General features: G+C 41.1%; 1 protein-coding gene across 1 annotated transcript; it reads right to left on the reverse strand.

Moving 5' to 3' along the window:
* Positions 1-460: 460 nt before the first annotated feature.
* GOLPH3 (golgi phosphoprotein 3) lies at positions 461-26,479 on the reverse strand. Its single transcript, XM_086960492.1, has 4 exons — positions 26,036-26,479; positions 9,839-9,970; positions 5,569-5,683; positions 461-4,564 (listed from the first exon to the last, which is right to left on the reverse strand). The coding sequence occupies exons 1-4, from the start codon at positions 26,237-26,239 to the stop codon at positions 4,140-4,142; spliced, it is 876 nt and encodes a 291-aa protein (XP_086816618.1). The 5' UTR covers positions 26,240-26,479; the 3' UTR covers positions 461-4,139.
* Between the last annotated feature and the right edge of the window lie 627 nt (positions 26,480-27,106).

Raw genomic sequence — 27,106 nt, forward strand, 5'->3', positions numbered from 1 at the left:
TGCTAAATGGCAGTATAAAGTAACATTATATTATGTATCCGCCAAATACATCATCCTGGAGTACACATATACCCCACACTGAGTTCTTAACGGTCAGAAAAAAACACCACTCCATTTTTTGTCTTCTCTAAATATAGGATTGCTCTGAATGTCAAAAAGGCAGCAAAGTAAATCATAACCACTAACATTGTCTTCTAAATCGGATTCACTATATCATTTGCACTCACTGGTTCAGAGTGCACATAGTGAATTACACTGGGATTTGAATTGATCTCAACTACCTGTAGTACATATTCTCTCAAACAATAACATGTGAAGCTGTTAAAGAAAGAGGAGAAAACTCTTTAAAAATGCAATACATGGGTGTAGTGCCAAAAAGTACATTACAAGATATCCATGTTTTCAGTGTTCAATAGATACTGCCCAGTTCCCTTTCACAAATTAGGAAGGACATTCTTGCTCTGTTTCAGGCACTTTCCAGATAATATTTTATTTACTGTGTGGATAAAAAGCGTGTACAGGTCTTAGGGATCCTTTAAATTTTAAAACTAAAGTTATACACAATCTATCATTTGTTTTCCTTAAATGGACAAAGAAAACGTTAACACCTGCAAGCCAGGATAACAACTGGACACAGCTAAGAAACAAGTTTCATTCTCTTAATTTCTTTTATGCATTGTGAAACAAAAGGCCATTTAGAGCAAGCAGTTTCAAGTTTAAAAAAGTTAAAATTCAGTTACGAATATAATGAAAAATTGTTTATGTGAAAAGAAAGTTAAAAGACTTGTTAAGGAAATCATAATCACCCCCGCCGCAGTAATTACCAATTGTCAACACTTTTATGTGATACCTGCTAGGATTGAAATTGGTCATCTTTCTTTAAAAAAAAAATTACACCAAGAGCATTTAAAATGGCTAAAGTAATTATGTGCAACTATGTTAATGTGCTCACAGCCAATATTAGCAGAAAGAAAAACATTGTTAGCAGTTTAAACGGCGGAAAGAAAAGCTACAGATACATAGTGAACCTGCATATCATTACCATCACCTCAAATAATTCTTCCATAATTGCAATAAACATACATGAAAAACAGATCTAGACCAAGAAAGTGACTAGCCAGTAGTCCGTTGTTTACAATGAAGACAAAAATATTAGACATCAGCAAAAATGTTTTCTTCCCTTCAAGGAAGATTCAAATGTTCACACGACATAAGAAATAGACTACTAATACTTACTTTTTGAAGAGTAACAATGTTTTTCTAAAGTGTGTGCATTGTTACAAATTACCAACAGAAACGCTCTCAATTGTTTACACCCAAAATATTTTACATCCCAAAAAGAGGCATGGCTAGTTGCTATATACCTAGGGCAGGACTAGCCTGTGCCATGATAACTAAGCAACTTTACAACACTGTAATAAATTCTGCTTGAGTCCTTCAATGCAAGTCAAAGACTGATTTTCCAAAATGTTTGGTGATATATAGGATACTCAGTTACTGTTATAACGCGGTCTGAATAAACTCATTAAATTTCATTAAGATAAGGATTGAGGCAAATAGGTGACAATACTTTGGATTACGCTAAATTTAGCTCTATAACCAGTTCATCCAATTATTTGTTGTTGTTTAGAAATTATGTATAAGAGTGGCTCAACCGCTCTTGCTGAAAACGGTTTATAAACATCGCAGAATGGAGATGTAAAATGGGCATTGATCCTAGTGATACCCAATTCAATGTGCCATTTAATATAAAAGTACTATATTACATTGGGTCACGATTAGGTGAACAATATGGAAAAAAACAATTTATCTGTAGCTGCTTTATTCTCATTTTATGCCTACTACATAAGCACCATCGAAATAATGGAGGACTCCGCAGCAATTAATAGAGTTATGTTTGGTGAAAATGTTTCTCAAGGCATAAAACAACCTGCCAGCATAAGAAAATATATACACAGACATATGATACAGAACGTTCAGCAGACATTATGTCCAGCTACACAAACGTTTCACCTACATTTATGCCATCATCAGTCATCGAAGGTCTGGTGTGTAATGATTTTTTGTTATTTAGAATTTGGTGAATAGTGTTAAACAAGGAAATAACAAAACTACATTCTTACTTTCGACTCCAAAACAAAGGGCATCTTGCATTATGAATGGACCGAGTGACTGACTGGTCACCTATTGATGCATTTAATTTAGATAGCTGGGAGGATTAGATGTAGCAACATATATACTTCTCAAGATGTCAACACAGACTAGACAGCTTAACCACAATTTTAGTTGAATATTTTCAAAGATGCTTAGATTAATTACAACAGGTGATGTTAGGTCTCCGGTTTTCAGTAAAAAAAAGTCTTTGAGAGACTGGAAATATCCATCTGTGTCAAGCAGAGATTATGTAGTTGTGTAAAAACACAAAACTTGTTAAAAACGCGCGAGTGTTTCTGAAAGCGAAGAAATACATACACTTATAATTCTGCAACAGAACTTACATTTTTTTTAAATTATGGATTTCCAAAAACTAAAAGCATGGATTGAATATCTGGAAATGCACGGAACGTTACAGTCAAAGAAAAAGCTATAAGGAATGAATATTTATATTGCACACTTGCACCTCAGTCTATGGCTTTAAGGCACAGGAACCAAAGCAGGTAAGAGTCCAACAAACTTAAATGATACTACAACAGGGTCACCACAAAATACAGAGGGAAATAGGTGCAACTTGAAAACGTTAACCAATATGGTACTGATATAAGGCAAAGAGGAAAACAATTAGAAGAAAATTTAAAACAATATGAAATTCGGGTAATCAAAAGGCCAACAAATAAATGGAAACTGTGACAGCAATAAAGGTTCAATGAAAATTATGGCCAGACAAATAAAATAAAGGAAAACTGGACAGACCAGCGTAACATAGGAAAATTGGCGCCACGGAGGACCCAAAGTTATAGTAAATATTAAAAACACAAAAGATTCAAATGTTGGAAATGTATGTCCTAATCTGCAGATGCACTGCGTGGACCTCTCGGAGAATGGCTCGCAACTGAACAAAAGCCTCCAAGTTATCACGGACAATTCTGATATATGGGAGCACTATAGTCCAATAAGATGTTTAAGATTTTCTGATGCACCTTATTAGTTACATGATCTTATCAAGTACATATGGAGATGCAAGCTGTAAGCCCAGTGAAGCCCATCAAAATGTTATAAACAACTGAAAGACATTACAGATTGCAGCACTGGGTAATGTAATCTTGATTTCCAATGTTCACTGCAGAGTACAGAATAAACTACTGAGTCAGATTACAAGACAATTTAAAACAACTGAAAGGTAAACAAATATAACTATAAAACGGACTAGGCCTTAGTCACCAAAAGCTGTAAACAAACTAACCAATGGAAAATAAAGATTAAATAAGTGAGGCTAAAAGGTTTAAGATTCCGGTCTAAGCTCATCTAAGAAAATGAAATAGGAGTATTGCATTTTTCTATAGTATAAACTATGTACACAATACACTGGAATGTTCCCCGAACCCATAGTCTTTTGAAATTAACAGGACCCTTCTACACAACTTTCCAAGCAAAATAATTCAAATAATATTTAAGTATACAATAATTTTACAGAAGCAACATTTTCTGAGGCATTTACATAAAAGAAGAGGCATATGGTAATGCTGAAAATATTATTAAGTACACATGGGAATCAATGCTGTTGATAAATTCCTACACCGGGCAGAAACTTGATAAACCAGTTTGTGACTTTCTGAACTGTAGTGTAACGTGACCATTGTGCAAACACATCTTGGATAATTTAAATAAGCATGCACAACTTACTTACTGGAAGCACTTTTCAAAAACATACCAGTAAGCAAACAAACGCTTAGGTTCAAACGCTCAGGTAGCACGAATTGAAGGAGAAATGGAATGCCAATATGGCAGTAACACATTTTTGCAATAGGGAAGTATAGTGTATCAGCAGAATGCTGTAACACTGTTATGAACGAGCCCAATATCATCTTCTCTGCATGAATCCTAAGAGTCAGTTGAAAGTATTAGAAAGCATGAATTGTCAAGAGAAGACAAACAACTTGTTTACATGAAAGAAAGGGGGTAGGTCTTCAGTTCAAGGGCCACTACTTTGTAAAGGCAGCAACGACAGCCCAGAGGACTTCATTTGTGTTAGCCTTCATACATTCAGCTTCAGGATCTAAATCAAGAAGCTGTCTCACTCTCTTCATGGCTAAATCATACTGGTCATCCAAAAGGGGGGCAAACGCATTCTCAAGGACATCAGAAGCATGGGCTAAGTAAATGAGAGCCAGTAAACGTTTGTCCATGCGGTGAGGATCTTTCACCCATTTATCCAGTACAGCTTCTTGCACTTTCTTGATTAAACGCTGCTTAATGTTGTTGTTGGTGAGAGGATGGGTAGTCATGTCAAAAAGAAGAAAGTTCTGTTTTTCAGTTGTCAATACACCCTTTTCCACTAGATTTTTTGCTAGTCGTTCACGTACATTTCTTAACTGATAGTGCAGTTTCAAAGGATTCCAGGTCTCACCTAAATCAGAAAAAAAGGAAAACAGTACAAGCAGGATTTATGCCGATTCATATTAAATAGAATATTCCTTATTCACAGTATTAAACATTACTTACTACAGAGTATCTCTTTCCACAACAATACAAGTGAACCAGAATAACAGAGTAATAAAAAATGGCAACTTGTGACTAAAAATATGACTCCATTTTGAGGAATAACAAGTACAATGCCAAAAATCAAGGGAATGCAAGTCATTAGACTACTATGAGGAAACAAAATGTAGGTTTGGTGTCAACCTTAACATACCACGTCCCACTATCAACATCATCAGAAGTTCACTAAATGCTTACATTTTAATGCCTGCAAAACTGCAACCACTTTATCCATCTTATTCACAACTTCTTGTTTTCACCCCACCAATGTGATTTATGAATAAATTACAAAAGGAGTTAATACCTTCTATTAAACATTTTATTTCTCGCTTTCTCATTCTCCCTCACAAACTTTCTGCTAGGATGTGAATGCCTCTTGCATGATGATCAGTTGTCAGACTTGCAAAATCTTATCGCCCATTTGGTATAACAAAACAGAATTTATGAGGGCTATCTATATTTAGGATTTGATTGAATACTGACAAAAATAGTACTTGTACTGATACCTCCTCTAGCTAGCTTTAGGGCCTTCAGGCCCGTTCTGGCAAGCTGACAAAGAACAGGTGTTTTCTGTTCACTAGGAAAGTGAATGAGCAATAAAGATGGCTTTAAATCTCGTTTTTATCTTGTCACATTTGAGTACATAGGTAGATTATCCAAGTCACTAGGTCTGGTAATTTTTTTTAACGACATTATAGGGCCTGGTGGTCTTGCCCTTCCCATAGTGCCCGACAGAGCATCTGGTAACCTAGATTTTTATGTTGGCCCGAACCTCAAGCTAATGTAGCGTGTGCAAAGTCGTAGGCCTGTTCCTTGACAACTAGCTTTTGGCAACTGAATATCCCATAATATGAAAAAACATTATCTACTTACCACTAAGCAATTCAATCCAGTTCTGAACAGTTTCTGGAGGCTGTGTCTCTTTCACATGCTTCAGTGCTTCGTCAAGCATAACATCTCCAGTAGGTGCATCAGATTTGCAAATTACCTACCAAAGTCATGAGTAGATAGAATTACATGTTACATCAATGGGACTTGAAACACCATGCTAACCAACGGTTATACTCTCAGCCAATAAGACATTCAGGGATTATACATTTGGAACAGCAAACAAATTATGTTACAGGAAGGATAATCGGTGACAAACAAAGCAAATTCTATTTTTGGAGATGGACAATATAGAAGGTAAAGGGCACTAGCCACAGTACTAAGTGGCATCACCAAAGTTGCTACAACCAACGAATCAAAGTTTCACTAATGCTGTTCTCTATCAACTAGGAGTGTTAAAACAACAGATATGGCTTGGTAGCCAGTCTGGGTCCTTTTCAAGGAGTACTGTAGTAATCAATAGTTAATAGGCAGTATCCTGAGTGGGTACTGTAACGCCGCTGTCCTGAACCACAGTACTGTACAGGTCCTATAGAATAGTCAGGTTACTCACTTAAGGCACTATACTCACTCCGAGTGACGAGAATTAAAGTGCCAAGCAAGTGGAGAAGGTTAGAAATTCAGGGGACAATACACATAACACATACATAAACCTCAGCTAGCAGGCCTCGAATGGGTGTAGATTTCCAGATTTATTGAATGCTCAAAGTCTTCCAAGAATATACCCGAAAATCTGCAACTGTCGCATTTTCCAGGCATCCTGCTAGGAAATATGTGAATCTCAAAATACGACCACCAGAAGGCATATCCACATGTGCAATAGTACATAGTGTGCAGAATTTGCCTTACCATGTGTGCTATTGCACTTTACATTTTTCCCCACGGGAAAATAAAGGGGGGCATGGTGGGTGTAGGTGAATGCAGCCCCATATTGACCCTGGTAAGGGATTTATTAATTCATGCTCTTGAAATGTCTATTTCAAGGTTGAGATGTCAAAGTGTGATAACTACGAGCTGTTAAGTTTGGGAGCGTACCATTTCAGCTCTGAACACTCATTAACGACCCCTAAAATTGGATTTACTCATGGAAACCTCTATGCCAATGTGGAGTAATACTGCACATGCGCAGATGAATGTATGAGCTCAAGTTAATCGTTTATTTAGAAAAACGTACTTGCATTCATTTGTAAATGAAGCCATTTGTGATTTTAGGATGAATAATATGCAAGTGCAACCGGCTTTGTGAATAAGGCAGGTAAATTCGGGGTAACTATGTTTCTTTAGAAAAAAGAAAATGATCTTAAGAAAAAATTGTTTAGTTAAATATATGCACCCAAAAAAGTAAAAAGTTGTACACCTTGTTGGGCAAAGATACAACTGCAAACATTATTACAGCTTTATATCACAACATTTCTGTTAACATTAGCCAATGTTATGATGTGAGGTTTGGGTAGGGTCGATTCCAGGATCTTTACAAATATCGAGGTCTCCAAATAGCTGGAGCTAAATTTGCCAAAGATATCAAATATGGACAAAGATACAGAAGAGAGGACTTTAGATTAAACACTGATCCTTGGCTGCCAATCTCATAGCAAACGGTGAAATTAAATGGGTATTCTCCACTAATATAAAAAACCCAAAAAAACACTAGTCAAACATCTAGGATTCCACCCAGCAAAGTTAGTTAGTGCATCTTCTAGAATGTCCCGTTTACCCAGCATTTGGTCACTGGTGTCTGTTTAGAGAAACAGTCCAAAAGTCTTAGGTAACTAGAACTGTAGTCCTAGTATTGGTTACGAGTAGATGAACTATAGAGGCAAGATACACTAAGTTGGTCCTAGGGTGTTGATTTCTAAATGTATCTCAAAACAACTAGTCCTGGCAGAGAAACAGAACAACTTGTGCGCAATGCAGACTCATCCTTTGCTAAATCGGAAGGCTAAGGAGTGACTTCTCAAACCTCTTGGTACATTGTGCTTCCTTCAGGGCAGTTGGACTGTGGCGATCTTGTGACTCCTGAGCATACTCAGTCTGTCAAGTAGTCCTTGTACAAGACTTACAGTCAGCAGATCAAGGCACACATTTCCGCAGATCAGGTCACTCTTTTTTAGCATGTAAAGTCAAACTCCTCAGCAGGCTAGTACTTTTTTCACTGCCAGATCAGAGCAGTAATTAGACTATGCAGGCTTCCCAGACTTGGGTTCAGTCTGATCTTTTAGACCACATTATTAGGCTGAAATCCAGCCCTCCATTGATTCTTATCCTATGCCATTTCCGACACAAACTGGCTCAGCAGTTGCAGAACTTTATCCTCCGTTTTCATTCGCCTTTTATAAGCGGGCATTGACATGAGAATTGGCCACATTCAGAAGAAAGAGGATGCAAATCTATCAGAATTTATGTTTTAGACCGGCGCTTCCTGGGGTAGCTATATTGCTAGCTACAAGCAGCAAAACTACTTGGTATACTTGAATACTCTAGTGTCCTAGATGCCGCCCAGGCAGGTTTTCACCAAGCTACAGCATTGAAGCTGATATTTTAGCAGCTCTGCATAACCATAGGCTGAAAGGAGATAATGGGTTGTCAGCGATAGATTACTATCTTGCACTCAATCCATCCAAAGGTAATCACAAGGCTCTCAAGTTAGGTATTTTCCCCGAATCAACAAAACACCAATAACACAAAACTAAAATCAAGTAAAAGGCTACTTCTTGATTATATCATTTAAAAACAGCCCTAATGATATACACAGTTTGGATAATTGCAAAATAAAAACATTCACATGTTTTAAGTAGCATTCTAATGTCAACAGTCAAACAATAGCTCCTGACCCTCTTTGTTAAAGCAATACCTTGCTGGGAGTTAGGTGTAAAGCATGCAGACAATCACCCATTTCTGCTTCTACCAGTGACATGAGATGGCGCTTTCCCTACCAGAGTCAGGGTAGGAAACAACTGAGGTTTCCCACTTTATTCGGAACTTAAGTCTGTCTACCCAAACTTCTGCTTCAGGCTGTGCATGTACTTACCATCTTTAACGCTTGAAGAAAATCATGCCTTTTTAATAGATTTTGGTAAGCGACTTGCCACCTCCATAATCAAACTCCTGCATGGACTATGCAAATACGCTATACTTGGCCTCCACTATCAAACTGCGACTGCACTAACGGGCTACCAATCACAGAATGGTCATATTCATAGATTTTTTTTATGGACAAACCAGAGTTTGCATTTGGCAGAAAATTAATTCTTATGTACTTCCAGAAGCGCTGAGATCTTCCTCTCTTTATAGCTAGAACTTCTAAAGAAAAAGAAGCTTGAAACCTCTTCTACTAGGCCTCTGGATGATTTTGAAGGTTTCTAAAGTCTATAAATATGGTTCTTATCAGCCGCTTTTTAAACAGCTCTTCAAGTAATTGGTGTATTTCATACTCACCATATCACATGTAACCTTCACCGATGTCTGCATGTTGTAAACCTGCCAAAGTAACATGATCTAACTTGAAAGAGGGAGAATTTCCAGTGGGCACAAAACTGTAAAATCTACTTGGGTAAGCGCAACTTATTCGAAAAAGGAACAGAGAAGGGTGGCACAGCTTGTCAAAGCCATGGAGAGGACTTCTGAACCTATGGATGGGGCAATTATACAGTCAGGAAGAGCGCTCTCACTAGGAGTGTAAATTTAAAAGGGTTGAACTCTACAATGTGCTGATATTGCCTGAAGCCACTTCAACGCTTGGTATGAGGGGGAGCTGCAGCCACTATCCCTGTAACTAGGAGTACTCATTACACCTCCTATGACAAGAAGTGGGAAATAAAGTACATCAGAATAACGAAGTGTCGAGTTGGCTTAAAATGGCACAGGCTGCCATACCCACCGAGATCTGTCAAGGGTATGCTGTCGACAGGTCAGGAAAGAGGAACATCAATGTTAACGATATTTCTGCATGGGAGACCTAAACCCCATTAGAAAGGGAGCAGAGAAGGCATGATATTAACTACATGCAACACTAGAAGCAAAAACAGTTTTGGATTGCTGTATAACTGACAATAAACAGCAGATGTTATGCAGAAGAGGATATAAAGCAATCGCCTTCTGACTGAATTCATTTAGAAGACAATAGGGGATGTGGGTGAAAAAAGCGAAGCGCACATTGACTGATAATCGTATTAATTGGCGCGACATTGCAAGGAGAACAAAATGTAACTTCTACATTAAATACTCCGTTAAGAAACAAACTATTTAAAGGTCCTACCTTCCTTGTTAGTAGACTTTTACGCCTCATTCCACAAGCCTCCAACTGCAGACGACCTCTTAATGCCAGTTCGATCAGCATACAGCCTCGTAATCCAGATGATATACAGTCATTCCAAAAAGACGTGTAACCCTTAAGAAAATATACATTTTAAGTAAACCTTCCACTTCAATCTAAAACAAAAATTACAAAATAAAGCGCTTTGAACATTTTCGAAAAACGCTACCATGAGGATAGTAATATCAAGCTTAATATAGGAGACAATCTAATTTCAAATTAATTGCTTTGAGAAAAAAGGTGGGCCAAAATCCAAAAACATCTCTTGTGGCGAAGGTGTGTGTGGACAGCCAGACTCACATAACTACAGCTCAGCTGCAGAGCGCAAGTTTAACAAGCACTGGCAAAGCCAATAGGTATCACTTATGCGAGAGCGTTTGGCTTTGGCAATGTGCTTTAGCCATGTTGTACACCAGTGTGGCTGCTGTTCAACATGGCTAAAAGTCAGTGAAGTGGGTGTGGTGGTGTAGATTGGAGTGGGCCAAATTGGGTTAGAGTGGATTGGGGTAGAGTCAGGGTAGACTGGAGTGGGGTAGATAGAAGTTGGGTAGATCGGAGTGGAGTAGGATATTTTGGGGTAGGTTGGAGTGGAATGGGGTAGATTGGGTATAGGGTGGATTGGAGTGGAGAGGTGTAAACTGAAGTGGAGTCAGACAGATTGAAGTGCAGTAGATTGGGTGGATTATAATAGGGTTGAATGGAATGTAGTGGGGTAATTAGGGTAGTTTGGAATGAAGTAACATGGAGTGGGGTAGAATGGAGTGAGCTAGATTTGGAAAGTAGAGTAGGTTGGGGGAGTGGAGTAGATTGGGATGAGGAGGGGTAGATTGGGATGGGATGAGGTAGAGTGGAGTAGAATGGGGAAGAGTGGAGTAGACTGAAGGGAATTAGATTGGAGTGTGGGAGATTGAATTGTGGGAGATTGAATTGGGGTAGATTGGGGTGGGGTAAAGTGGACTGGAGTAGAGGGGTGGATTTTAGTGGGATATATTGGGGTGTAGTGGGATAGATTAGGGAAGAGAGGAGTGCAGTGGATTGTGGTAGATTGGAGTGTAGTGGGTTATATTCGGGTGGAGTGGGTTAGATGGGGGATTATGGTAGGGTTGATTGAAGGGACGTGGGGAGTGAGATGGATAGGAGTGGGTTAGTTTGGAGGGGTTGGGTGGGGCAGTCTGGACTGGAGTTGAATAAGTTGCAGAGGAGTTGGATGGAATGGTGCAGATGGTGTATATTGGGGTGGGATAGATTGGGTTAGGTTGTGGTAGATTGGAGTGAAGTGGAGGGGTGTAGACTGGAGAGGAGTGGACTGGATGAGGTAGATTGGAGTAGGGTAGAGTGGGGTGGGGTGGGGTAGGGTAGGGTAGATTGGGGTGGAGTGATGTAGACAGGACTGCAGTAGAAATGAGTGACATGTGGTAGTATGGAGTGGGGTAGATTGAGTGTAGTAGATGAGTCAAGTGGGGTAGATGAGGGTGGAGTGGGGAAGAGGAGGGTGGAGTGGGGAAGAGGAGGGTGGAGTGGGGAAGAGGAGGGTAGATTGGAATGGACTGGGTAGAGCAGGGATGATTGATCTGGGGTAAACAAGTGGAGGAGACACGATTGAAGTGGGTAGGAGTAGATTGCAGTGGGGTGGAGTGGATTGATGTGGGTTAGATTGGGAAGGGGTAGATTGGAGTGGATTAGGGTTGATTGGGGTGGGGTAGATTGGAGTGGGGTGGAGTCAGTTAGATTGGAATAAACTGTGGCAGATTTGGGTAGAGTGGACTGTGGCAAAGTGGGGTAGATTGGGATGGTGTGATAGACTGGGGTATATTGGAGTGGGGTAGATTGGGTGGATTATAGTAGGGTGGAGTGGGGTAAACGAGTTCAGTGGGGTAGAGTGGGTAGATTGGAATGGAGTAGGGTGGAGGGGAGTTGGATAGTTTGGAGTCGAGATTGGAGTAAAGTTGGGTAGATTAGGTTGTAGTGGATGCTTGAGTGGTGTAGTTTGGAGAGGGGTATACTGGAGTGGGGTAGAGTGGATTGGGGTAGAGTGGATTGGGGCAGGCTGGAGTGGGGTAGATTAGAGTACAGTGGGGTAGTTTGAGGTACATTGGAGCTGGGTTAGACGTAGATTGGACTAGGGTAAATAGAGACTGGTAGATTCGGGTGGTGAGGAGTTGGATAGATTGCAGAGGAGGGTGGAGTGTGGTAATTTGGAATGGAGTGAGGGCAATTGGATTGGGATAAATTAGAGTCTGGGGGATTGGAGTGGGCTGGATTGGGATAGAGTGGAGGGGGTTGGGTAGAGGGGGATTGGCGCGGGGTAGACTGGAGCAGAGCGGGTTAATGAGGGAGCGAGATAGCCCACAGGGGAAAAAAAGCTCAGTGGGCCAACAAAAACTCTACAGTTTTTGCTTTAGCCCTGCCTAAATAAGACTATGGAAAATGGATGGGGAAATTAGCTTTTGGGACCCCCCCTCTTTTTCTTGGACCCCTCTTGACGGATCACCTTGAACTTTTCCAGAAAGGCGTTAAAGTGGATTTTCTTTTCTCTTTTTAAGGGTTGGGAAGATTTGTTAAATGGCAACAAAGTTATTAGCAAACCAAAAAAATGCCATCTCTCTGATAATAGGAAGTTAATAGATATAGCCTCATGACTGCGAAGTTAGTATCACAGACGAAAGTCCTTCCCCCTTTAAACTTGGATTTTTCTAGGGAGAGGAGACTGATACAAATGTGCAGCAGGCAAAAAACAAGGACGTTTAACCAAAAGAGGCCGGGAAGAAGCTAAACAAAGAAGTAATAGCAGACGGAAAGACAAAGTATAAGATGATGTCCATGGATATTAATCAAAATGCGAACCTTGTCATCAACTTGTCCTCAAAAACCATTACTGAAGATCACTACAAAGTGCTTAATAAAGGGCTCCCCTTCTGTCCAAATGCGGAACTGGACTTAGCTGACATTAGAATAGATTTATATAAATTCACAAGAAAATTAAAATTGAAAAATCATTTTGCCACGTAAAGAAAAAAGTAAAGGATAAAGTAGAAATAGCCACATCAATTATAACATCAAGTGATTATACGCTATCTAGCAGCCGAATGGGCTTTGGAAGGAGAGTCCAGTGGGAAACAAGTTGAGGAACTTTTACAAACCACTTCAGATGCACATATTTGTGAAATGATGTGCCACAGTAAAATCTGGCAAAAGAAAAATCCAGAAAATGGGAGATAGAAATATGCTGAAACCTTCAGTCAAATTCCAATCACAACCAGAAATAAATCAACAGGGGAATAGGTAACTTGAAAAAACGGATGGACACTGTAGTCACACATTCGTCAATGGTTACTGTCCGGCCCGCGGACCTACAGTGACCTTTGCGCCTTTCATCTATGCCTCCAAGTTGCCCTATGGGGCTTTGTTACTTACACTGTGCACACTCACACTTACATTTGAACATATAACATAGGATAGTGTCAAGCTTTTATATTGACATATACGGATCTGTCACAATTGGGTCCTGAGGAAAGCCACTAGACCTTGCCTGGGCCTAGGAAGCTGAAACATGTAGAACACACTTTTACAGTAGATGTCAGGGATCATAATGACACCCAAGTACAACTCTCTTTTTCAGCCTTACCCAAACTCCAATTCACACAAAATTAGGGTACGGACGTTGGAGGTAATTTAAACACATATTTCACAGATCCTGCTAGTAATCCATTTTGTGCTCCCACCGTGAGGAGGTTGAGCCTGCTCAGCCACATTAAGGTGCTGTGTGTCGACCCGATGAGGAGGCATGCAGCTGAGGAACCACGGTGAGTGAGGGTCTCTTGAAAAACCTTCAGGGATTCCTAGTTGGATTAGGCTTATTTCAGGCAACCCACTCTCCTTGGATTATTTAAGTTGTTAGCTCACGTTATCCATTCCCAAAAGTGAATGTAAACTACACTCACTTTTGTCCACAGCTGCCAGCGGGGAATAAAATTGATCTCTTTCATGAGATTATGGTTTACATTTTTTTTTTTTAAATCAAATGGCAAGTAAGTAATCAAAATATAGGAGGAGCAATAGGACAACAAAAGAGTGGCAAGCAATACGTGATCTTCAAGGAGGATCAATCAATTATCATAAAAGCATCTGATAAAGGTTATGTTACTGTGTATTTATTGAGCGCAGGTATGCCGGGCTGGTCTTTTGGCACTTGGTTAACAAGTGCATACACCACCCCAAGAAGTACGAAAAGGTGTGGGGCGACTGGAACACTTTCCAAGGGTACTGAGTAGGGAAAAGGGCCACCGCGTTTATGCGTCATCTGCTATGGAATGAAAATGTCAATAGCCATAAAGCCTCCATATCAAATGTGTTAACATGTCCGAATCTTGATATCTAGAAGATACAAAGGCTAGACTTCTTTCATGGAGGAATTTAAAAATAATGCATCCAGTTTTGAAGATGGCCCTTTGTCCTACTGGAAGCTAGTGTTCCCATCAGCGGGGTGACGTGGCAGTGTCAAGGCTGTTGAAAAACCAACTTGGCTGCCTGGTTCTGAGCTAATTGTAGTCTGAGATTTAGGCCTAATGGGAGGCCCAGGTAAAGAGTGTTTGCATAGTCTATCCAAGAGATAACTAAAGTGATGATAACTTGGATAATGGTGTCAAACATGAAGTGCTTTCTGATTTTTCTAATTCTTCGGAGTTGAGGTTTTACAGATGAATCTTCGTCAGTAAGAACACCAAAGCTTTTTTACTGATTTCTTGTGTGTAGTGGGATGCGTCCATCTCTTTCATCAGAGTTTAGTTTTAACTGGTTGCTGTTTATCCAGTCACGGATGTACAGCTTCGTGTTAAGGAAAGCCTCCTTTGATTCCATGGAATTGTCAATGGTGAAAAATAACTGCATGTCGTCAGTGTAATTGTAAATTATTACAACATTGTAATTCAGAATCAATCCAAATATATACAAGAGGCTGAAACGCAACTTAAAAATAATCAACATTATACACAGTTAAATGGTAAAAATGTAAAAATAACCCTAGGGTGATGTTTCTGCGGAATACAATAAAAATCTCATTCAATGGGGGTGGGGGGGGGGGGGGTCTAATAGATGATGAATTTAAACATTTGAAATCTGATGTTAATTCAATAGGGTCTGTATTAGAAAATACCTCAAGATACATAGACCATTTTCTTTTCCTATTTGTTACAGAGCTTCCCTCAACTTTAAGAGACTCAATTCACTTTCTGAATAAGAGCAATGATTTACCCTGGCGTGACAACTATTTGATGGAACTGCTGATGTGGTTTCCTTACATACGTTTATTTATCATCATCATCATCATCATCATCATCATCATCAAGGAAAGGATGTATGCAGTTGTTTTTTTAAGATCAAGATCAGTCAATTATATGGAACATTCAGACATGTTGATGGAAATGCTCGACTTCTGTTTCCCCTATAATATATTTATATTTAATGGCATACACAGTCAACAAAAGCAAGGAACAGCTATGGGAATCCCTTTTGCCCCAACATATGCAAATGTATTGCTGGGGCGGTGGGAGTCCGAGGTTGTACGGACAGATAAAAATCTGAACATGTTGGAACATAAAAAGATGTGGACCCATTTTATTGATTACTTGTTTATTATTTGGGAGGGTGACAGAGAAAGTTTGGAATTATTAATCACCTCCCTTCACTGAAATGAGTGCAATCTAAAATTTGCTTATCTAACGACTCCCGAGGGCAGGACGCTACATAGGAGGTGGGGAAGCCAGCTATACTATGCAGTTACTCTGCCTTTGCAAGGGGTGCAATTTTTTGTATGAGGCTGGGGGTGCCATTCTAAACACATAGGAAAGTTGTGGACCCAGAGGGTAGGTTGGTGCTAGTGTGGGGACAACTAGATTGGAAGGATGTGGCTCTTCTTAAAGTATATGCTCACCAACACTGACCAGGTGCCATTTCTGGAAGCCTTACAGCCCTTCTTCCCTTTACCCAAATATAGTAGTTGGGGATTTTAACTGTGAGGCAGATACTTGCATGGTTAGGTTTAGCCCACCCCCGCTGCATGTGGCACCCGCCTCTCCCTTCTCAAGCTGGGTGCAGCACTGGGGCTAACGGACTGAAGAATAAGGAAGGTCTACTCCTTCCGTTCTACTGTGCAAGACTTGGAGGTGAAACTGGACAAGTTGATTAGCTTCCCTGAGGCATACAAGAGGGTGCTGGATGCGGAATACCTGGTACACACTTATCTGATCACTGTCCTCTACTGTGCACATTAAGGTGGTCTGTGAGTTGGACTTGCATCCCCTCTTGGAGGCTTGACCCATTGATTATGGAGGACCAAGTGTTTTAGGCTTTCCTGCTAGAGAAAATCACTGCACATTGGACTGATAACCAGGGGCCTGCTACGTCAGTGGTGGTTGAAAGGGAGGTGTTCATGGTGGTCACTGTATAGCAAATAAGGTGGTGTTGAGTGCTAAATTGCATTCTGATATAGGACAACAGGAGGCGGTTTTAGAGGGGCTCCATGCAGGACTGGAAGACAAGAAGGGTGGCAGGGATCAGCATCATCCAGGTTCAGGAGCCAAGCGGCCAGCTTGTGTTTGCGCTGGAGGATATTAACATTTCCTGTGTTTCTACAGCGCTATATGCTGCAGGCATAGAGATCGATGACTCGGAAATGTTTGCTACATTGCGGATGTATCACCACCTATAGTTGGGCTGGGGGCAAAGATCATGGTGCAGGAGGTCCAGGGAGCAGTCATGGAGATGGCAAGGAGAAAAGTTCCTAGTACTGATGGCTTACCTCTAGAATTCTACTCTACCCACCTGACAGCAATTGCTCCGTGACTGGTGATGGTCTTTAGCGAGACGGGGTGCTCTGGCGTGCTCTTGTCATCCCAGCATGAGGCCGTAATAGTATCGCTACCAAAGAAAGGCAAAGGCTCCTTTGCCGTAGACTACTACTACCACCAGTTATCCGTGGTGAGGTGAACTGGCGTAAGACATGAGCCTTTCCCTTCCTACCTGACTTGGGAGGACACCCAGTGAACCTCTGCAATCGCAGCACTGTGCTGTGAGGGTGCCTCTATTCGGTGCCCGGGGTGGATTCTACAGATCTCCGGAGTTACTCCACAAGGGCAAATTCACTAGGACCTTATTGGCTCAATATTGTTCTGGCGTAACCCATAGATCTCAGTCTACAGGTGGATCGCCATACCTAAGATGGTCCTGCTGCCACACCGGTTATACATCTTCGCTGCACTGCTGATTGAGCCTCCCAGGTCTTATATCTGGTAAACTGGATAGTCTTCTTATCTTGCTATACTGGGGAACCTTCAGACAGAGTGGCTCTCTGGAAGCTATGCTTTCAGGTGGATGAGAAGAGATTGGCCGCACCAGAAGTAGAGTTATACTATTTGGCAGCCCAACTGGTGGAAGATGGGTTACTCAGAACTTACTGAAAATGAATACCTCTGTTGTCTTCTTAACTTCGGAATGACCAAGACGATTACCCTACTTTATTGGGTTCTATTATGGGGAGCACAAACGGACCTCCTGCTGCTACGATGCCGGTGGGAGCCGGACCAGGGATCAATGTTTTTGGACTCTCCTGGAAATCTATACTGATGTCTACCCCCATGGTATCTCGGAATGCCAGGTTCAAACTTATCCAGTTCTTCTTTCTGCTTGGCATGGCATACCTCAAACCACGGAGACTGCACACTATGTTCCCCGGGGAGTCAGCAGACCGCCCTCGCAGTCGGAGGCGGGGTTCTTGCATATCGTATGGCTCCCCCCCTACCTCAGCTCTGTACCATGCTTTAGTTACACTGGTAATACAGTGGGCCACGGATATGCAATTTGAGTTTTGCCTACTGGGCTTGCAAACTTGAAGCGCTACTCGTAAAGTGACGGACAGATTTACGACCGTTTAGTGTCAAGGTATCTGCTGTAGCCCATTTATGAATGTCATGTGACCAGTTATACACCGTGGGGGGTTGACTGGCTTTCCATGTCATCGCTATCAGTCTTTAAAATAACAGAAGGGCCAGGTCAATGAATCTGAGGGTGTATTTGTCTTAGGTCGGTTTTGGTATCAGCCCTAGTAGACAACGCTGCACTGTTTGATACAGTTTCTGCCACTGTCTCCCATGATGGGCCTATCTTTGGACATGACCATACCATCTGATAAAATCCCATCTATGACTATCGGCATCTTGGGCAGTTCGAGCATGCCTCCTCGCACATGCGTTTAAGAGTGAGATGTTTGGTGAAGGTAATTAAATTGTGTGTATTGAAATCTCTCGTTTCCCAATACCCATTTAACTTGCTCCTTAATATTTTGCTATTGGTCATCAGTGATATTTTCTTCCAATTAATTCTTGGGTATTGGACGGGCTTTGGAAGATTGTTCTATGAATAGATTGTACAAGCCATGACATCCCTTTGGGCATTCTGTATGTTAGTATCCCTGCAATGGTACCGCCAACTGCGGCTCTTCATATCTCCAAGCACACCCAACCATTTGTATTATTACACTGCAAGTAAGCAATCGTTCTGCCGTCAAGCCGTATGTGTCCTGTAAAGCTTGGAACGTTTATAATCTCCCTTCACTATATAGATCTCCAGCCTGGGTCACTTCGGCCTTATTCCGTGGCCTCACCTCAAGTATCAACAAGGCGTTGCGCAACACAAGGAATGCCCTCAACTTAAACGCTGGTGTGTATGGAGGTGGGATATACGTGTAGGGCTTCACCACTGTAGTTGTGCTACAGCATAGTAAAGCTCATAGTTTGGGGCGCCCATGCCCCCCCCCCCTCTCCTTCAGTAGGTGCTGTATTTTATACAGGGGTGCTCGTCCCCTGCTGTTTCCCCATATTAGATCCGATATCGCTTGATTGTGGGCCTAAAGGAAGGAGCACCAGTATCCCAGCATACAAATACAATAGCATGGGGAGTATCAGCATCTTGTCTATCGCCACCTGGTCCATCAGGAGGCCTTTCAAAAACCCACTGACTGTCTAACCAATCTGCACGAGCTCCTTGCATATAAATACAGATATACAAATAGATACTGTAGCTCAAGATAGTGGTGCATTGTAATAACTTTGGAGGGACCATTTCTGAAAGAGAAGACCGTAGAGGGTCAGAGTAGAGCTGAAAGCAAGAGTAATGTGAAGGTCTCGCTAAGTAATATTGGTGCACCACTGGTCAAGATAAAAGATCCATTGAGAGGGTTCAATAGATATATGTTGGGTCAGAGAGATCTTGTAAAGGTGCAGTACGGGATAGAGGAGAATTGTAAGAAATCTAACAGTATAAGACTAATAAAATTGTCATATTTATTATATCTAAACTCGCGCTGAGCTCGTGCTGACAGGTTCTGCGTCTCTGAGCTCGGCGTTCGGTACAAAGCCGTTAGAGGAGTTTGAAGCCCGGCGCTGCTGGTCGGGTTTTTCCTACCTTGTTACTTCAATTAAGAAAAGGTATGTGCAGAGCTGCGCTTATAATTTTAGCTGGGCAACGCCCCGAAGCTCCGATCTTTGCACAGGCGCTGGGAAAGTTTAATGATCCTTCGGCCTAAGGAGTTTCAGATCGGCAACGCGAGGCACAGCGCCCCCATTGTCCAAAATTAAAAGGGCAATGTACTGTTAGTGGGCCCACAAGGGAAACGCACGCAAAGAATCTCACAAAATAGATTGACAGACAGCGATCATATACAGCAGACACCTGCAGTATAGTTCAATTCGCATTTGCCTCACAGAGCATTATTATACATTCTAAGGAAAAATGTCAAAGCATCTACGATTGACACACACACACACATTAACAGAGTGTGTCACATCTTTTACAGCTGTGATACATAAACAATTCAACGTATATTGCACCGTCAGTATTTATTGAAAATGAATGTTAGTAATGCTATTCAAGCACCAGTACCTTTTTTGAGTGTTCCAGGGGAGCCTTCTATGGAATGGGATGACTGGTGTGAGGCTTTTGAAAATTATATTGTGGCCTTAGACGGCACAAAATGTTCTGCTATCAGAATGAAAGCCTTATTGTTAGGAGCACTAGGAAAGGAGGGTCAAAGAATTTTTAAATATCTTCCAAATCCACCGGTTGAAATTGACTATTTTTATAAATATGCATTATTTGGATTATACACTAGATACACAAAACAGGAAAACAGTTATGCGAAGACACAAGTTTTATACTGCACCACAAAAACAAAATGGATCTATAGATGATTTTGTTTCCAGGTTGAGAGAGTTGTCTGTAAAATGTCAATTTGGTAATATACTGGAAGACATGATTAGAGATCAATTAATTGTACAGTGTTACAGTAAAAAGACACAAGAAAAGTTATGGGCTGCGAGAAATCCAACCCTTACTGAGGCTATCACTATTGGAAAAGTGGTAGAAGAAAGTGATAGGTACATGAAAGAATTGAAAGCAATTCAACAAGTCTGCGCCTTAATGGAGAGAAGACAGAGGTATTGGTGGTGGGGAAGGAAACATCGTTGTGGTCTGATGCGTGGTGGCCCTGTGAACTGGGAAATCTCCCCACCCCTGCCAAAGTGGTAAAGAATTTGGGGGTCATGATAGACTCTGACCTGTCGGGCAAAACCCATGTGAATAAAACCATAGGAAAGTGCACTGGCATACTTAAAATCCTCCGAAAAATCATTGATTTGATTCCTATAGGAGCAAGAAAAACCATAGTTCACGCCTTAATAACGCCACATTTGGACTATGGTAATGCCCTTTTAATAGGTCTCAATCTCAAAGGCCTTCACCAGCTCCAATGCATTCAAAATACGGCGGCTCGTCTGGTGTTAGGTCTCCCGAGAAAAACTTCTATTAAATCTGCCCTAACCAAACTGCACTGGCTTCCTATCAAGGAAAGAATTATTTTTAAAAATCTCTGCTATGCCCACAGGATAGCCCATAACAAAGGCCCCCTGTACCTAGGTAGTCTTCTGACTATACACCGACCGATGAGAGCTCTAAGGTCATCTGGTGCAATGCAATTTAAAATCCCCCGCATTAAAAAAGCTAAAATGGGTGGTAAATCCTTCCGATTTTTAGCTGCTAAGCACTGGAACGATCTCCCCCTTCAATTGCGGATGGAACCGTCCGAAAGAATTTTCAGAGCAAAACTCAAAACGTTCCTCTTCCCTAAATAGCTAGCTGATATGACTCCCTTTCTCTAGTATTTCTGGGTCCACCTTTTGGATGATTTATAAGCAGTTAGCGCGGGGACACACAGTTTGTGCAGCCAGGCGCTTTATAAGTGTTTTATTATTATAAGTGTTTTATTATTATTAATACTCAAGATGTTGCAACATTACAGAGTGATTCATGTGAATCAGTAAATCTCATACATGCAAATCAAGGGTTAAAACAAATAAAGGGGGCAAGCCTAGCATATCATATAACAAGCCCGCAATGCAAAACAATTACAAACAAAATGCACGTGCATGCAATAGGTGTGGTAGTCCTTTTCATTTGGCTGATTCAAAGAATTGTGTTGCCTTAACAAAACACTGCTTAAAATGTGGGAAGGGGGGACACTTTGCACGTATGTGTACAACAAATACATATAAGAAAGTTCAAATGATAAAGGGTGAAGCAACTGATGATGAAGCAGAAGTCACGATGATTACATCTGCTGGAGACTTAAATAATACTGAGGATGTTATTTTATCTCGTTCAAAAGCAGATTTTGAGGTGAATGGAGAAACCTGGTCACTTATGGTGGACACAGGTTCGTTATATACAATAATTCCAAAAAAGTTATATGAACTTTCTTGCACTAAAGCTGATTTAAATCACTTCAGATGTAGTTTTAAAAGGATACCCGGGTGTAAGCATTGGAGTGCTAGGATTTTTTGAGTCATGCATTACATTCAAAGGGAGAGTTACCCATGGTAAGATTTATGTTTCACCTCAGGGCCCAGCTATTTTAGGTTGGTTTCACCAATACAACTTAAACATCAGAGTAGATCCCTGGGCTGACCCACCAGTTATGTGCATCGATAGTGAAATGACAACGGTTTACATGACAATTTGGAAAATATCCAAACTAAACATGAGAAGGTATTTACTGCAACATTGGGAGAGACTGTAGGGTATCAACATGTTATCAAAATTAAAAAAGATGTTGTACCAGTCAACTTTGTTGCACAGAAGATACCCTTGTCTGCTAGGGTGGAAGTAAGAAAGATTATTAAACAAATGCTAAAATGATGACATTATTGAGCCTGTGGAAGTCACACAATGGTTATCTCCGGTGGTGATTACGCAAAAACAGGATAAATCTTTGCGCTTCTGTGTGGACATAGGAAGTTTAAATAAGGCAGTGATAATGGACAATTTCTCTCTCCCCAATACCAATGAGATTGTTTTGGGTTTGGGAGGAGGAAAAGTTTTCGAAACTTGACTTACGAAGCGCATTACCATCAAATCAAGCTTCACCCCAACTCGAAGGAATACACTTCATTTATCTCTCCTGAGGGCACATATCAATTTAAAAGACTTCCGTTTGGATTATGCTCTGCCGCTAGCACTTTTCAGAGGATCATTACGGATTTTCTTAAAAATATTGAACGTGTGGTCTTCTTCGAAGATGTCATTTTAATTTATGGCTTGGATTCCAGAGACCATAACACCATTTTGGACATTGTTTTAACATGTCTTTCAAAAGCCGGCCTAACATTGCGTAAAGACAAATGTGTATTTGCAGCCAAAGAAGTGGATTATCTTGGATATCATGTTACTGGGAATGGTATTCAACCTAAGAATGATCTTGTTAGTGCTATTTGCAATGTGACAGAATTAAACGATAAGGACAAATGGAGATAATTTATGGGCATGGTGGAATACTATGCGAAGTTTGTAAGAAATTTTGCTGAGAAGGTTGAACCTTTAAGAGATATTTTGAGAAAAGGGAAAGTGTTTATTTGGGGAAATGAACAGAAGAATGCTTTTAACTGCATTAAGGAAAATATTGTGAATGCAAAAATCCTGTCTAGTTTTGTACAATCTTTACCTTCTGTCCTCACTGTGGATGCAAGCTCTTGGGGCAGTTCTCACACAAAAACATGCAGGACAACAAAAAACAGTTGAGTTTGCATCTCGTTCTTTGACTGAAAGTGAGAGAAACTATTCTGTCATTGAGCGAGAGGCGCTGGCAGCTGCATTGGCAACAAGGTATTTTAGAGTTTATTTATGGGGGACTTTATTCACAGTCAGAACAGACCACGAACCTCTTTTGAAAGTATTGGCTGTTGGGGGTATTAAAAATTGTTCAGGCAGGTTAGAAAGATTAGCGGTCAGTGTTCAAGACTTTACCTACAATGTGGAGTATGCACCCGGCTGGTGTAATTGTGTTGCAGATTGTCTGTCAAGGTTGCCGGACACAACTGTTAAACCTGAAGAGTTAGTAACTGAGAATGTTGTTGCGTATTTAGAAGACTTAACTGAAGATCTTTTGAATATCCAAAGGTGATGGAGGGAAGCCATGAAAAAAGACCAACTCATGGGTAATTTAATTAGAATGTGTAAAGAGGGGATATCTAGACAAAGCACAGTGTCACTAAATCTTAGAGCTTATGTACAACTACAAGATGAGATCTAGTTGCAAGGAGATTTTATTTTAGTGAGAGGCGAGAAATATATACCACTAGAATCTCTAAGACCTCGCATCATTGGTCTGGCTCATGAGGGACATTCACTCACCGCCAGGCCGGCATAGACTCCCAGGTCAAGTCGTGGGTGGAACAATGTGAGCCTTGTAGGGAGTCAGAAAAGACTACAAGTGGGTGCAAATGCTCGCTCTGGTGGGCAAGTGGTATCTGAAGAAGGCGTGTGGAAAAAAGTCTGTATTGATTTCATAGGTCCTTTTCATGAACTACAAGACAGTGAAAAGTTTGCCATGGTGTTAGTTGATTCAACTTCAAAGTGGGTAGAAGTTGCTTTCATGAAAACTATCAACATACAATCCATCATTAAAGTACTTACTGAAATTTTCAGGCGAGAAGGGATTCCTGCCATGGTTTTATTAGATAATGGTACACAACTTACGTCAAGAGAGATGGAGAGTTATTTTGATCATGTAGGTTTGAAACATTTGCGTACGTCATTATACAATCCACAAAGTAATGGCCTATGCGAGAGGCTGAATAGATTAGTCAAAGGTACTATGCAACTTGCTTTGGCTTCAAATCGTTCTGTTCAAAAAGAAATAAAAGGAAATGCTTTGGGCGTATCGTACCACAATACACCAAAACATGAATAAGACACCCTTTGAACTTATGAGAGAAAGATCAGCTGGTACAAAGTTAGTTCCAACTTGGTTGCAGAAGGCAGGCATGGGGATAGATCACAATTTAAGTAGTCATGGCAAAACAAATATATCTGAAGGTGACCTAGTTAAAGTGAAACCTGGCGGAAATCATAGAATGTTTAACAAATTCAAGGGGCCATTTCAGGTTAAGTCAGCGTCTGGTAACTATGTTAGGTTACAAAATGGCCAAACTTGGAATCTTCGCAGGGTAGCAATATATCAAAAGAAAGATAAGCAACCAAATTTTAGTTTGTTGCACTCAGGTGTTCATAAAGTTGTTGAGAAAAAGAACACCAGACCCATTCTGGAGAATATCCACCTGCATATTTGAAAGATTTTGTTTGAATGTTTAGGAACGGAGTGGATAGTAATTATTGCATTGTATATTTTTGCTTTCTATCACTTATGTAAAAGGTGATTATTCGTTTTAGAGTGCAAAATACCCCTAATGTTTGAGCATACATTTTATGTTTACTTTTGCCATTTTTAATGTTAAAGGATAGGAGATGTGTCATATTTATTATATCTATATTCGCGCTGACAGTTTCTGTATCTCCGAGCTCGGCGTTTGGTACAAAGCAGTTAGATGAGTTTGAAGCCCAGCGCTGCTGGTCGGGTTTTTTCTACCATGTTACTTCAATTAAATCTACATATAATATCTGTATTACGTTCCTGCTTCTATTATTTATAACAACAATATGTTGAAAATATGTCTCTATTGCCTACATTCACAAAGTAGTTAACACTTATCACCAATAGGCAGAACCAGGTCATTTGAAAAGCATAACTGCTGTGCTATATGAATCGTCGTTAGATAATGTTCCCCGTCAACCAATGTAGCTCTCAATCCTATTACATGCTGAGGCGCACTGAAAAGCAACATCCTACTGGGGCAGTGGACTGTCAAGTTCAAAGATGAAGCGTTAAGTGAAGTGAGAACAGAGAGCTTTATCTATATGCTCATTACATATGGAGATCGGCGTCACAAAAGTCCGTTGGAACTGTCAAGTTAGAACTCCAGGATTATCAACATTTGGGCATAACTCAGCCGGGAGAAGGAAACATGGTAGAACAAACCACAATATAAACAGTAAAATAAGACACTGGCCTGTCAAAAAGTGCACTGACACGTCACAAATTAAATTCCCATTGTGGAAAAGCAGTACATTTGTACAGCCCTACCTTTGTCTTGATGCTAACTTTTCTTAAATCTGGGTCTACGTCAAGCCACTACACCATTTCAACTGTAGTTACTCCGCTTGTATACGTCATTGTAAATAATGTTAGTGGTTCAACACACCATGATTAAAGATGCTAGTTTTGTGAGTTTCCTGTAAGTGATGTCTCCAGTTTTATTATAAAATGGTGCTATTCTTAGTGTGTCTCACAAGAATGGATGTTGGGTTTGGTACACACATAGTTACGCATTCAGTTACAATTAACAGTGACGTGGTATGATCTGAGTGTTGCGTGTGCGCGCATTCAACAGTAAACAATGCCAAAAGTGGCACAGGTCACAGTACAGAGTACACAGGTTGTACCTGATATTCTGTGCACACTGTATGTGTACACGGTATAGGTCACTGTTTACTAATATTCCAGATCTGTGCAGTGTAAAGCGAATCCAGATTGCACGTCACTTTCCATACAATAGTGCCCTTCTTTACACAATGCTCTAGGCGCCAACGGGGATATACAAAAGGTATGCTGCCGCAGGCTACACATAGTGTTACGGATGTTCCCGGTCTGCCTACAGGTTAACGGAAGGCCACCAGCCCTCACCCAAGGCCCCCTCGCACCTCTCTGTCCTTGAGCCCGAGGAGCAGCACCTCCTCCATCAGCGTGAGCCGGGTCTCCTTGTTGTCCCCCTTATCCTCGTCCTCGGTATCTTCGCGGTGACGGCCCTCCTCCTCGTCGGCTTCGGCCGTCTTGTCCTGGGCGCTACGCGAGGCCTCGGTGCGGCGCTGCACCAAGCCCGAGCTCCGCTGACTGAGGGCCGCCATGGCTCCCCCTTGCCCAGAGAGCGGCGGGCACTGCCCGGGCTCTGCTCAGACTGCCGCGGGGCCCGCTGCTCCTCGTGCCTGAGGCCACCTATCTAGTGGCCAGTTCCACCGGGTCGGTGGGGTTCATGCGGCTGGTGAGCCGGAGACAGCAGGTAATCCCTGCTCTCCTATCGGCAAAGCAGCTCCAGCTGCAGCTTCTCCAATATGGCGTCGCTCGCAGACGTCACAAGAGGATGTGGCACTGGAGGCGGGCCAGAGTATTCTCCGGAAACGCCGGGCCAGCCGAGGAGCATTAGAGACTCATGAAGACTGGCTAGACGATGAGTTTCAAGTGCAATTCAAAACAGTGCCCTTTGCAACCGACCACACAGTCGCATAGCTGCCAAGGTTTCACAATGCCTATGTGTGACATTTTCATAATTTTGGTGTAATTATGAGTGACATTCAACGACTATGAGTGACACTTTCTCACAAGCAAAATCAAGCTATGAAGATGAGGGAAGCATATATATATATCGTGATCAAGGGCAGTCCCTGCCCGAAACGCGTCATGCTTACCTGAACTGCTTTTGAAAATGGATAATAAAAGTTCGCTGTGACACTCTGCTGAATCGTGTGGTGGTCCGTTACTTCTGTGGTCAGAACTGGGAACAGAATCTTGCTCCATATATATATATATATATATATATATATATATATATATATATATATATATATATATATATATATATATATATATATATATATATATATATTACCTACTGGCGGCAACTAGTGCGCTAACAGTCTTACTTATAAACTGAGATTTATAGTTAGGAATTAGCATTAAAAAAAACCCTTGAAATTCACGGAAAACCCATAGGTTTA

Source organism: Lissotriton vulgaris, chromosome 3_1 (genome assembly GCF_964263255.1).
Source record: "Lissotriton vulgaris chromosome 3_1, aLisVul1.2, whole genome shotgun sequence".
Classification (NCBI taxonomy): domain Eukaryota; kingdom Metazoa; phylum Chordata; class Amphibia; order Caudata; family Salamandridae; genus Lissotriton; species Lissotriton vulgaris.

Bases quoted from the DNA above. Each gene is read 5' to 3' on its own strand.
- GOLPH3 (XM_086960492.1), bottom strand. From the start codon at position 26,239: ATGGCGGCCCTCAGTCAGCGGAGCTCGGGCTTGGTGCAGCGCCGCACC. The intron at 9,971-26,035 runs GTGCGAGGGGGC...TATTTTCTTAAG, and splicing joins TCGGGCTCAAGGACAGAGAG to GGTTACACGTCTTTTTGGAA. The intron at 5,684-9,838 runs GTAGGACCTTTA...TGACTTTGGTAG, and splicing joins AAAGTCTACTAACAAGGAAG to GTAATTTGCAAATCTGATGC.